Raw genomic sequence first — 14494 nt, forward strand, 5'->3', positions numbered from 1 at the left:
CAATAGCCTTGGATGAATTCCAGAAGATTTTACCAACACTAAATCCTGGAATCAGGAGCTTGTCATATGATGAGCGATTCAGAACGCTATTTCAGTAGTTATTGAAGTTGATAAGGATGAGGGCGGATCAGAATAAAACTTACGGGACGCTGAGAGGCTTACGTTGAAAGGATGTGGAGAGCATGTTTCCAATAGTGGGTAAAACAAAAACAGGAGGGCACACCTCACTGAATTGATGTCACTTTAAAACTGAGATGAGAAGGAATTTCTTCAGCCAGAAGAAAGGCTCAGATGTGAAATGGACCACGAAAGCCAGGAACATCAACTTGGATGGGAACATGACAAGGATTTATCTGGACATTGGCAAGGATGTGGTGAAACAATGGGCGGCATTCTATGAGGTGAAGACGGTTCTCTTTCATCAAAAAGTACGAGTTAGGGTTATGTATCTAGCAGAATCAAGAGGCACGATTGACTTAAACGATTTAAATTTCGAAACTCCCGAGCACGTAGAGGGATTTATAAAATATCCTGTTTAAAACATGGCTTGAGAAATGTGTGTGGGTGGTTGGCTGGTTGGTATGTTAATATTTTACTTGTTTTAATGTTGATGTTCATGTTGTTGAGATGTTGAATAGAGTTAATGTTGAATAGAGTTAATTGTGGAGGTGTTTGGATGGAGTCGTTTAAACTGTTCTGTATTATTTTTAAATTGTCTATCTTTCCGTGCACTGCATTTTCTGCGACGCCGGGGCGATAAGGTCATATTACCTCATTTAAAGGCGTCTGTTTATTGTAGATGGGAATACGGATCAAGGGGGAGAAACTTAATTCGAGCAGTTACGAACCGTTTGTTGAGGAATTCCTGCGATTTGGGGTGGGGTGGTCACCGTTCGAGCACAACCAAGTTAATAGAGGATGGAGCTGCGACCTGTCAGTCTAGTTTATAAAAGCTCGATGAGTCTGCAAGGGCGGGGGGTAGGGGAGGGGCTACAATAGTCACTAGGCTATCAATTGACCGTGGATGTGGGGGAGGGGAATTGTTGGTGAACGGTTATCTTTTTCTGCTCCACCATTTACGACGGATTGGAAGCCAACTTATGTGGCCAGCACCCTGGGCATCATCGGTCAAGCTATGATAGTTTGCAGTCGTTCTGGATGACTCGATGTTGGGGTGGTGATAGGCGACCCCCTGCGAAGCTGGTTTCTGCAATTTGCGAGGCCTGGGGCGCCTAGACAAAAGACCGCGGGATTTTGCTCATTTAAAAACTTGGGAGACGATGTGACATTCTCTAGGTGACCTACAAGCACCAGCGGGATCAGGCACGACATCGAACGGCTTGGATGAGGCACGTTTTCCATTTCGAATTTGACAGTAGGAGCCAAGATTTGGCGATCCTTATTAATGAAATGGTACGGTTTTGGTCTGATGAGACATTAGGTACTGCAGTGGGGAGATATATATTGTTATATTTTTTACAAAAATTAGGACACCCAATTATTAATTTCGTATCCAATTAAAGGGCAATTTAGCGTCGCCAATACTCCTCACCAGCACATATTTGGGTTGTGGGAGTGAAACACACGCCGACATGGAGAGAATGTGCAAGTTCCACACGGTCAGTGACCCAGGACCAGGAGTCAATCATGTGCCCTCAGCGCTGCAGTCTCAGTGCTAACCATTGACTCGCGTGCGCACTATCGGAATGTATATATTATGCGTAGATAAGGAGCAAGAGTGCAGCAATATAAAACATGGATCCATTCAAGGACAATAGAGTGAATATACGTGTGGAACTACAGCACATGTGTGAAATCCTTAATGAGTCCTTTGTATCGGTATTCACCAGGGTGAAGGTCATGACGAATGTTCAGCTCAGGGATCGGCGTGTGAACGCCCTTGAGAAATTCAATACATCAAAGTAGGTAGAGTTTTTCTCCTAAATTGCATTAAGGTAGATAAGTGCCCGTGGGCGGATAGGGTCTCTCCCAGGTTACTGTGGGTGACAAAGGGAAGAATACTGGGGCCTGAACAGATATCTTCACATCCTCTTTTTCCAAAGAAGAGGTCCAATATGACTGGAAAATAGCGAATGTTTTTACATTTAAATGAAAGGAAGCAAAGATAATGCAGCAGAAACGAGGCCGGTGACCGTAACATCAGTTGTGGGTAAGCTGTTGGAAAATATTCTGAGGGATGGAATATATGCGCATTTGGAGGAAAATAGCCTAGTTATGGCATCATGGTTTTGTGCTGTGAATGTCACGTCGCACCTACTTGATTGAGTTTTTTGAACAGGTGAAAATGGAAATTGATGCGGTAACGGCTTTGGAAGTAGTTTATATGAAATTTAAGCCGGCGTTTGAAAAAATCCTACACGGCAGACTGGTATTAACGTAAAATCACGTGAGGTTCGGATGGAACTGCCTTGGTTCAAGAAGACACATGGTCGCAGTGGAAGGGCGTTCTTTCTGAATGGAGACCAGTAGCTAGTGGTGTTCCACAGGTATCGGTGCTGGGATCTCTATTATTTGGTGTATATATAAATGATCCGTAGCAAAATGTGGGTGATGTGATTTGTACGTTTGCGGCTGATATGAACATTGGTGGAGTTGCTGACAGTGCCGTATATTATCAGAGGGTATGCCTGAAGACGGATGGATTGGAGACTTGGTCAGAGAAATTGCAGAGGGATGTAAATCAGGACAAATGCGAGCTGATGCATTTTGGAGGATCAAATCTAGGTATGAATTAAACGGCAGAACCGTTAGGTACATTAAAATACCTGGGGATCTGGGGGTGCAGGCCTGTAGTTCCCTAAAAGTGCCAACACGGGTGGCCATGGCAATCAATAAGGCACACGCATGCTTGCCGTCATTAGCTGGGACATTGCATAAAGGACGTGGGTAATCATGTTGCAGCTACATAAAACCTTGTTAGGCCGCATTTGGAGAATTGCGTGCTGTTCTGATCACCACATTATCAGAAAGACGTGGAACTTTTGGAGAGAGTGCAAAGAAGCTTCACCACAGCCTTGCCTGCTCTGGAGGATGTGGGCTATGGGAAGAAATTTAATGAACTAAAATTGTTTCAATTGAGAGATGGAGACTGATGGCGAGACATGATGTAGGTCTACAAAATTATGAGAGATAAAGACAGTATGGATAGTTAGAGGCTTTTTCCAAGGATGGAAGTGTCAATTATACAAGGACACAGTTTCAAGGTGAGAGGGGAAATGTTGAAGGGAGAACTGCGGGGTAAGTTTTTCACTTATGTGTGCCGGTAACGTGCTGCCAGAGGATGTCAAGAACGCAGCCACATTAAGAACATAGAACAGTACAGCACAGAACAGGACCTTCGGCCCTCGATATTGTGCCAAGCAATGATCACCCTACTCAAACCCACGTATCCACCCTATACCCGTAACCCAACAACTCCCCCCTTAACCTTACTATTAGGACACTACGGGCAATTTAGCATGGCCAATCCAGCTAACCCGCACATCTTTGGACTGTGGGAGGAAACCGGAGAACCCGGAGGAAACCCACGCAACTCCACACAGACAGTGACCTAGCCGGGAATCGAACCTGGGACCCTGGAGCTGTGAAGCATTTATGCTAACCACCACGCTACCGTGCTGCTCCTACAAAAGGGAAAAAGTAAAATCGCCAAACCAGTAAACCCAAGTTGGCATTCAAGAGGCATCTGGGAGTGAAACGGGTAATTACAGAAAGTGTTAATTGTTAGTTCGGCCATCATGATCAGCACAGTTGTATCCTGGTGAAGAGACTATTCCTGTGCTGTACTGATCACTTTTATTTGTTCTTTTTTATGTTATAGTTACGGGGGTTTTAGCAAGGATAGTGGTGGTGTTGGTGAGTATGCCCCAAATTAGAATGATACAATGTTCATGGAAAGGCTGCTGGCAAGGATACCGGATCAAGATACCCCGCAGCTTATTGCAAAGAACAAAGAACAAACAGAATACAGCACAGGAACATGCCCATCAGTCCTCCGAGCCTGCGCCGACCATGCCGCCACGAGAGACTGAAATTTTCTACATTTCAGGGGTCCGTCCCATTCTATTCCTGTATTCGTCAAAATGCCCGTTAAACATCACTATCGTCACTGCTTCCACCACCTCCTCCGGCAGCGAGTTCCAGGCACACAATACCCTCTGTGGAAGAAACGTGCCTCGTACACCTACCCTAAACCATGCCGCTTGTACCTTAAAACTATGTCCTCGTGTAATTGACCTCTCTAGCCTGGGAAGAAGTCTCTGACTATCCATTCTGTCTATGCCCTGATAATTTTGACGACCTCTATCAGGTCGCCGTTAACCACCTTCGTTCCAGTGAGAACAATCCAAGTTTTTTCAACCTGTCATAATAGCTAATGCCCTCCCATACCAGGCAACATCCTTGTAAATCTCTGCTGCACCCTTCCTAAAGCCGCCACATCCTTCTGGTAGTGTGACGAAAAGAATTGAATAATATAATCCAAGTGTGGCCAAACAAAGGTTTTATACAGCTACAACATAACTTCCCAATTTTAATACTCAATGCCGCGGCCAATGAAGGCAAGCATGTCACATGCCTTATGGACTAATTTCTTCAACTGTGTTGCCACTTTCAAATGCTCTGTGAACCTGTCCGCCTATATCTCTCTGACTGCCAACACACTTGAGGGTTCCACTATTTACTGTATATTCCCTAGCTGTATTGCACTTTGCAAAATGCATTACCTCACATATGTCGGGATTAAACTACATGTGCCATCTCTCCGCCCAAGTCTCCAAACGATCTACATCCTGATCTGAGCTCTGCCAGTCCTAATCGCTGTCCGCAATTCTGCCAAACTTTGTGTGATCCGCAAACTTACTAATTTGACCACTTACAATTTCATCCAAATCATTTATATATATGACGGACAGCAAATGTCCAACCACTGATCCCCGTGGAACACCACTAGTCACAGCCCTCCAATCAGAAAAGCACCCTTCATTGCTACTCTCCGCCTTCTATGACCTAGCGAGTTCTGTATCCATCTTGCCAGCTCACCTCTGATCCAGTGTGACTCCACCTTTTGTACCAATCTACCATGAGAGGCCTTGTCAAAGGCATTACTGAAGTTGATAGAGATAACATCCACTGCCCTACCTGCATCAATCATCTTTGTGACCTCGCAAAACTCTGTCAAGTTAGTGAGACACGATCTCCCCTTCGCAAAACCGTGCTGTCTCTCGCTAGTACGTCCAGTTGCTTCCAAATTGGAGTAGATTCTGTCTCGATGAATCATATCCAGTAATTCTCGAACGACTGATGTAAGGCTGACTGACATGTAGTTCCCTGGATCATCCTTGCGATCCTTCTTAAACAGAGGGAAAAAATTGTCTATTCTCCAGTCCACCGGGACAAAACGTGCAGACAGTGAGGATCCAAAGATTTCTGTCAAGCCCTCAGAAATCAATTTATCGATTGGCCTTGGGGACTTACATAGCTTGATCTTTCAAGACGCCCAACACCTCGTATTTTGGGATCTACACACTTTTCTCCAGACTCAAAATCCACCAATTTCTTATCTTTTTTGAATACTGATGCAAAGTATTCATTTAGTACGTCGCCCATTTCCTTGGGCTCCATACGTAGATTCCTTCCCCTGACCTTCAGTGGGCCAACGCTTTCCCTGGCTACCCTCTTGCTTTTTATATACGTGTAAAAAGCCTTGGGTTTACTTAACCCTATTTGCCAATGTCGTTTCGTGATCACATTTAGCCCTCTTCACTCCTTGCTTAACTTCCTAAGTTACTATGCTTAAGTTATTATGGGCGGAGACATGAATTTTGTGGGAGACGCAAATGTAGATTGCTCTAGGCTAAGTGACTAGCGCCACGGTGCATGTCGATGGTTTTATTTGCTTTTGTGGAGGAAATGGGAGAGGCAGACCCTCAGCAGTTTTGTCAGCTGGGAGAAAAAGAGTTCTCTTTCTCCTCAGTACATAAGGTCTTATTTAGCACTCATTATTTTGTCATAAGCCAAGCGCTAGTTGCAGAGATGTAGAAATCTGAGTGCTCAATAGTGGTCATTTCTCACCACATCCCAATTTAGATGGACCTTGATTTGGGCGGACATAAAATGCATGGGAAGGGGTGGCAGCTGTATATTGGTCTGCTAAAGGACATGGCGTTTCTGTCAATGGATCTCAGGGTCTATCCCAGATTTGATTTTGAAAAATGGCAATGGAAAGTTCTCCCTCGACACTATGGAATGCACTGAAGTATGTAATTAGATGTTTAGGGACTCCTTGAAGAATAGCACTTTGCTACAGACGCTGAGGCTGACTGCGATGCCCTTATTGTTGATAAAAGACAAGTGCACCTGGGCTGCATGTCGTATCGTCCAATCTTCCTATGGAATGTAGACGAGACGTTGTGAGGCACGGAGCTGGCATTAAGACTGGGGACATCGTCTGCCACAGATGAAGGGGAAGGCCAACCGGGCGTTCATAAAAGGCTGATCTTGACAGCGAGCTTGGGAGGACTGTTGAATGTGGTGCTTCCTCCGGCGCAGGGTCGTGTTCCAGAGATTATAATCTCATTCGACAAGGAGAAGACATTAGACCGGGTAGAGTGTAATTATCCGGCTTGTTTTTCGAAAAAGTTGGATGTCGGCCGTGCTTTGTAGCCTGGGTGCAGCTGTTATATGTGTTTCAACTGACAAAGTGACGCCCAGCCACATTCGGCTTCACCGGGGCACAATGCACGGGTGGCTGTTGTCACCTTTGTTGTTTGCAAAGGAAATCGAGCCAAAATCGACGGCCCTGGTTTCCTCGACAAACGTGGTGAGGAATATTTAGATGTGTGGCGGAACACAGTGTCTCACTAAAAGCCGACAACTTCCTCTTATATGTGACGGTCCGAAAGCGTCCGTCGATAGTATTGTCGGAACCTTGAAGCGTTTTGGGGCCTTTTATGGTTATAGGCTGAATATCGGAAAGAGTGAAAACTTTGTGGGTTGGGTTTGTGAGGCGTCGTGTGTGTGGTTGTGGGGGAGGGGAGTGGATAGGGGAGTGCCTTCCCGGCTGTCTGGAGGTGCTTTCCCGGCGCTGGGGGAAAAACCGGAAGTTGAATTCTACGAATCTATTCGTTAACGACAAATCTGACTTGCAAAGATGGGCCGGTCTTCCATTATCCCTGATGGTCAGAGTGCAATCGGTTAAAATGAACATTGTCCCGAGACTTTTACTCTTCGTCCAGTGTCTCATTGCTTTCTTTCCTGCCCGTGTGGAAATATCAATTCAGTTATTATAAAATATACTCTGCTTTGAGGCTGCAGAATACGATGCTTTCAAATTGGGCGGCACAGTGGTTAGGATGTTGCTTCACAGCTCCAGCGTTCCAGGTTCGATTCGCTGCTTGTGTCACTGTTTGTGCGGAGTCTGCACATTCTCCACGTGTCTGCGTGGGTTTTCACCGGATGCTCCGGTATCCTCTAATAGTCCTAAAATGTGCACATTAAGTGGGTTGGCTATGCTAATTTGCCCTCAGTGTCCAAAAAAGAGATGGGGTTAGTGGGTTACGGGGATAGGGTGGAGTTGTGAGATTATATAATGTGCACTTTGCAGGGGCTGGTGTGGACTCGATGGCCAGAATGACCCCATCTGCACTGAAAATTATATGATTCTATGTTGACCGTTAATCCCAAAGTACATTCATATTTACAGAGAGCATCATTTGAAACCCAACGGGGATTATGATGTTTCTGAAACACTCATAGCGCCTGCCAAACATTATTTTCGTATTTTCAGAAGAGAAGTTACGGACGAGAGAGAGAGGTGAAGTAATTTAAAACACCGAAATAATCGTTGTAAATGTTCTCAATTTTCATAAGTGCCCTGTGTTCCCTGTAGTGTCTCTAAATGAATAATACATATTCAGAAATTTTATTACATTATAATGCTATAGAGTTAATCAAAATTGCAGCACCGACATTGAATCCGGTAGAGTCCTAATCGATCACATAATTAATAAAACTTGAGATTTAATTTGGTATTGCCATGATCAGAACATATATGCAAGGTGAAATAGCTGTCTCCTGGATTATTGTCTGGATGTTTCTTGCGTACAAGATAGAAAATGACCGTCTACACTGCATCTCCAACATGCATACAGCTATCGAAAGCTGCATCAAAAATCCTTCCCAATCTTAGTACATCACGCGATTAAGCAAGAATGCACAATATATGCATCAACAAAAATGTTTTATTGATGCACAGCCTTTATGCAAATAAAACGAGCCACGACGTTCCACCAATTAATTTACAGAGCCACATGCGGACTTGTTAATAGGGATTCAGAACATATTTGTCAAAAGGTAGCTTCGAAGGCATGAGGTAAGGAACAGTGTAACACGGAGCGAGCCAGGTAGGTTCTTGATGGGTACTTAGAACCTTGGGACCTTTCAAATACAAAGCAAAGGAAGGCGTATGCTACGTTTGTAAGTGGAATAAAATGGTGGTCGTACAAGTGTTGACAGGGATGAGTGCAGATGCTTTGGCGGCAACTGCAGCTGAAAGAGATTCCATAAATAAGAATCGCCGATATATTGGAGAATGTAGAAACGAGCAAGACAGTGGGAAAAAATATCGATACTTTTACTCACAGCCAATTACATCAAGGAAAAAAAAGACTATAATCCGGAAACATTTTGGTGCCAGTTAAGACTAAGAATTGAGGTTAGAAAGTGTAGAATTCACGTTGACAGCCAAGATGGCTTTTGGATACTGAAGTCGAGATGCAGCGAAGTCACCTACAGGAAATTTCACAAGCTGATATGTCAAAACAGGAGGAAAAGTACACATGTTATGCAGGTATAAATAGGCAAAATCATGGGAGGCATTAAGATGAAGCTCGAAGCCCACCTTAGCCTCAAATATGACCCGAGTATTTCAAGCGTACTTGCATAATCGTAGACTGCAGTTAGCCAGATGAAATGTAAAAAAAAAATGTTGATGTGTTTAAGTGAGTGGATGTCACCATAAGCTTTTACCCTTAGAGCCACATGAAGTAGTAGGTCGGTGAAAATACAAAAAGTCACATAACGTTATTATTTGCAAAGTCACGGTAGCTACACTTGCACGTGACCTACAACGGGCAACATTTTAAATAAAAATGGCGGGAATGGGACAATCCCAGCTGGTCAGAGAAATTGAGTTATGATGTCGAGTCCAGTTTAGTCTCCTGGAGAACATGTGGGCCCTTATTCAACTCAAAGCATTAACTTCGTTTTACTGCTTGCACTTCCAAGCCTCTTGGGTTCTACTGTTTTTGCTACTTTTATTTAAATTTTCCATCATAGGCAAAACTGTGCATTTAATTTATGGCTACCATAATTTTAATGATACACCCGCATTGCATGGGTCCAAGTATTCTGATGAGAGAGTTTTGTGTGGAACTCGATCCTACCCTCCTGAAGTGAATTCCAATTGAACTCTTACCAATGCAGTTGAAAACAGTCTCAAAGATCTCAACTATCGTCAGCATGGAACGGCGGACGAACAACAGAAAGAAACAACGAAACAGCAGCAAACTATACATTGGAACCCACCCCTGTAAATGGATAGGTGCAGGATATATTTGTGTGCTGATTCCTGCAGATCAGTGGTCCTTGCAGATCAAAGTTCTGCAACCCATTGACGTGCATGTTCCATTTTATGGCAATGTTGGCAGAACCCTCTTTCACTTTGATCATTGTACGAAGTCTTACAACACCAGGATAAATTTCAACAGGGTAGTTTCGAATCACAAGCTTTCGAAGCACAGCTCGTACCTCACATGATTGGGGTTGTCTGGTGTCGTGGTCGGTGAGGAGATCGTGTTGAAAATCTGCATGAAGATGTTGGCATATTGAGCTGCGAATTTGGTCCCCAGGGCTGTTCCGTGTGTCTGGATGAAGAACTTGTTGTCAAAGGTGAAGATGTTGTGATCCAGAATGAAGCGGATGAGTTGCTGAATTGCATCTGGAGATTGTCAGTTGTTGGTGTTGAGCCCTGAGGCATTGCAGCAATGCCGTCATCATGGGGGATGCTGGTGCAAAGAGCCGAGATGTCCATTGTGACACGAATATTCCTGGATCCTGGTCCAACTGGTCCATGGGTGCTGAATATCTGTAAGAAGTCCGTCGCATCGCAACTAAGCTGGGCCTTTCCTGTACAATGGTTTTCAAGATGCCCTCGATGTAACAGAGAGGTTGTGTATTTTCGCGAGGCAGCAGAGATATCCAACGCGGAAGGTACGTTGGATGAGTGCACACAGCGTGCAACGAAGGTCTGGATCCAAGGTCTTGATCTGTCTGTTGAGTTCACGGTTGTGCTTCATGGTCGGCACTGTGGGTACCTCTCTGTGGTGCAGCTGGTTGTTGAGATGTCGGTACACATATTTGCAGCATTCTTTTATTTTCTGTGTGAAGGTTCTCCTTTGTCTACTGGTTTCATGGCGATATTGTGGTTGGTCTTGAGAGCGTGGATGGTGTCACGTTGTGCTTTGGTGACGTTCGGGGCTGCCTTTTGTATGCAACTGATGAATCTGACAGTGATACAACTCCTGACCGCTTGAGCATAAATGTGGAGTATCGCACAGTGGCCTTCAAAAGTGGTCCAATTCGACTCTATCCTCTTTGGTTGCCGCACGGCTGATCTCTCGGTCTACTGTCCGGTTCATTGGTTGTCCCATTTGGTTTTCTGTCGGACTCTTGGTGTCTGTGGGAGAACTCTGTCTGTCGGAGCCTCATTGGCCTGGTGAATTTCTCCGTGTCTGCCGCAAGACTGTCGGGGTCCATTTTAGTGGTAGTGCGGAATTTGAGCCATGTGCTGAGGACTTTGATTTTGGTAATAGATGTCGCTGTATTATTTTCTACAGTGCTACCGGGTTGGGGGAATGCGTGGTTGATGCTCATGGTGATGCCGAGTTTATCAAGCTTACTGTGCTTCGTGCCCATATTGGTGGCGTTGTATCATTGTCTCGTCTGTCTGTCGGTGTGATCCAGCTATCTGCTGCGACCTGAGCACAAGTTCAGAATATGGACTATCTTGTTTTCCAGGTTGCGACGTCTGTTGTAGTACTCGTGCATGAGGTGAAGGAGGAGTATGAGAGAGGTACGACGGCAGAGTCTCTCAGAGAATTCTGCGTTGTAGATCGACTTGAATGGGTTTGTGATATATATCTCTTTCGGTATCTTGTCAGCTTTCTTGCATCTTTATAGAAAGGTAATGTTAGTGTCTATGTGCGTGATCTTAATGCAGATCAGCTCCAATTTGAGAAGGAAGATTGTGGTGTCGATGGCAGCCATGATTTGGAAATGTCTGCGTTGGACTGGGCTCAGCACAGTGATAAATCTTACATCACCAGGTTAAAGTCCAACAGGTTTGTTTCGAATAGCGAGCTTTTTGAGCACAGCTCCTTCCTCAGGTGAATTAAGAGGTGGGTTCCAGAAACAAATATACAGACAAAGTCAAAGAAGCACGACGATACATTGAATGCGAGTCTTTGCAGATAATTCAGTCTACAGGTCCAGATGGAAATACTGGAGAGAGGGATAATCACAACTTAAAGAGGTGTGTATTGTCTCAAACCAGGACAGTTGGTAGAATTTCGCAACCCCAGGGCAGATGGTGGGAGGAATGTAATGCAACATGAATCCAAGTTGCCGGTTGAGGCTGTACTCATGTGTATGGAACTTGGCTTTAGGATTCTGTTCGGTGAGTCAGCGTTATTGCACGTCCTGAAGACCAGCTTCGAGAACGCTCATCTGAAATTCAGAGGCTGAATGCCCTTGACTGATGAAGGGTTCCACTACTCGAAGGGAACATTCGGGAAATCCTTTCCTGCAGCCTCTAAGGTAGACAACATTGTCTAGTCGCACGAGTATGTACCACGTGCCTGGTGGTTAGTGTTGTCATGTGGTGTCCTTTAGACCCCCGGTGAAGAATCACTGAAACGACTGCATGATGATATCAATAAGTTACATTCCACCATCATACTCACCATGGACTACTATCCAGAATCGGTTGCATTCTTGGACACAGTCATCTCCATCAAACACGGTCATTTCATCACTTTGTTTTACCGCAAACCTGCGGATAACCTCACGATGCTTCACTTCTCCAGCTTCTACCCTGAACTCATTAGAGTCCATCCCCTATGGACAAGCACTCTGTATACCCAGGTTGTACTCAGACGAGGAGGAGCATTACGGACATCGACAGACGCTGAAATATGCACTGGTACGAACAGGATATGATGCTCGGCTCAAACAAACCATTGTTTGCAGAAAACTACACATCCTTCAGAACAGCGACCACAAAATCACTCAACCCTGTCATAGAAATCTCTGCAAGACGTCCAGATCATCGACATTGGTAGCACCATTACACGTGACAACAATAACCACCAGGTACGTGGTACAGACTCGTCCGACTCGGCCAAAGTTGTATACCTCATACACTGCAGAAAAGGATGGCTCGAAGCATGATACATTGGCGAGACCATGCAGACGGTGCAACAGTGGATGAATGGACATCACGTCACACATATCAGGCAGGAATGTTCCATTGCAGTCCGGGTACCCTTAATCAGTCAAGGGCATTCAGCCTCTGATCTTTGTGTAAGCGTTCTCCAAGGTGGTTTTCAGGATGCGAGACAGCGCAGAATCGCCGAACAGAAACCGTTAGCTAAGTTCTGCACAGAGGAGTATGGCATAAACCGGGACCTTGGATTCATGTCGCATTGCATGCATCCCGCTCCCGCCCAACAATCTGGCTTGGCCATGCTAAATCCTACGAACTGTCCTGGTTTGAGTCAAATCGCACCTCGTTAACTCGAGATTATCCCTCTCTCCATTTGCTGCCTCTGGAACTGTAGACTTAATTACTAATTTGACTAGCATTCAAAGTATCGTCTCGCATATTTGACGTTGTCTATATATATTTTTCTGAAAGCCACCTCTTCATTCACCTGTGAAGGAAGCTGTGCTCCGGAAAATCGTTTTTCGGAATGCACCAGATGGACATATACCTGGTGTTTTTGGACATCTTACTGCGCTCACCTCAGACCAACGCCGGCATCTCCCCAACTTTGTTCATTAACAGAGTCGACTGACAAATTGATACTTTGTGCACGAAATTTGCAGTCAATTGTCCACATTACCGTTCAGACGGTCGGGTTGTAGCTCTGATGAAATCATTAGTTCTGAAGTGAAGATGCCAGTCCTACTGCGCGAATATCGACTCTTGCATTGATTAATTTCGTGACATGATTTGGAGTCGGTCGAATTTTTCAAAGACTAGAATATGTCATGATAACAATCTCAGTATGAGCACGAGTTGGATCTTGTAGACAGCGTTTTCCACTGAAGATAGGAACAAAGGCTTCCGCTGTGTTTTTTCCTCTGCTAGGCTAGGTGTTTGCCTTTTGATAATCTGGATTTTTAAATATTAGCTGTTCAATTGTTCGCACGTCGATGGCTGGTTGCAAAAGGTGTGAACATTTCGGAGGCCATCGTTATTTCAGAAATTGATCAGTTCTCTCTATCAAATCATGCTTGTTTGAGCGACAGAATAGCACGGTGGCTAGCACTGTTGCCTCACAGCGGCAGGGATACGGGTTCGATTCAGCTTTGGCCATTGTCTGTGCTCCACTTGTCTGCGTGAGTTTCGTCCGTGTGCTCCGCTTTTCTCCCACCAGTCCAGCAATACGTGCTTGTGTGGTGAATTGGACAGTCAGAATTCTCCCTCAGTACACCCAAACAGGCGCCAGAGTGTGGCGACTTGAAGATTCACAGAGTAACTTAATTGCAGTGAACTAATAATAATGACTTATTGTCGCAAGGAGACTTTAACGATGTTACTGTTAAAAGCCCCTAGTCGCCACATTTCGGCGTCTGTTCGAAGAGTGCAGTATTGCAATTGAACCCACGTTGCTGGCATTATTCTGCATTATAAGCCAGCTTTTTATCCCACTGTGGTAAACAAACGCGTTGTTATGTAACTCTACTTGTGGCACTAATAAAGGTTCTTATTATTATGTGTGCCATGCTGCCGTGTTTTCTCCCCATTTAGCTGTACGAACTGCTGTTCTAGGTTTATGCTTTGCAATTTTCGTTGCCATGGTTGAAATCCTGTCCGTGCGAGAATGTCTGAATGATAAAATTACCAAGCCATGAGTATCATTGTGTTGCTGTATTCTATTCTGGGGACATGATGGATGTAAACGCCAAATGTAAGCACAGATTGACGCATGTAAATCGCTTAGCAATCAATTTACTTTCAACGCAAATATAGCGGCGTTGTCATCCACTTATCCCACCGGCAGCGAACTGCCGTCCACGAGTCTCAAGGTGGCATGGAGTCATAAATCACATTAACAAGCGGTGGGACGATTGAATACTGCTGCCAGCAAATGGTGCACGAACCAGAAGCTCACGTCAGCCTAACCGGGTT

General features: G+C 44.8%; 1 protein-coding gene across 1 annotated transcript in view; it reads left to right on the forward strand.

Annotated features, from left to right (window-relative positions):
• Positions 1 to 14494, forward strand: part of LOC119976526 (centromere protein F-like) — a 430490-nt gene that overhangs the window by 179347 nt on the left and 236649 nt on the right. Inside the window, exon 9 of the mRNA XM_038817079.1 lies at positions 7808 to 7834. Within this exon, the coding sequence (XP_038673007.1) occupies positions 7808 to 7834 (27 nt within the window). The remainder of the gene's footprint in view (positions 1 to 7807; positions 7835 to 14494) is intronic.

This window comes from Scyliorhinus canicula, chromosome 13, assembly GCF_902713615.1.
Source record: "Scyliorhinus canicula chromosome 13, sScyCan1.1, whole genome shotgun sequence".
NCBI classification, from domain to species: Eukaryota; Metazoa; Chordata; class Chondrichthyes; order Carcharhiniformes; family Scyliorhinidae; genus Scyliorhinus; species Scyliorhinus canicula.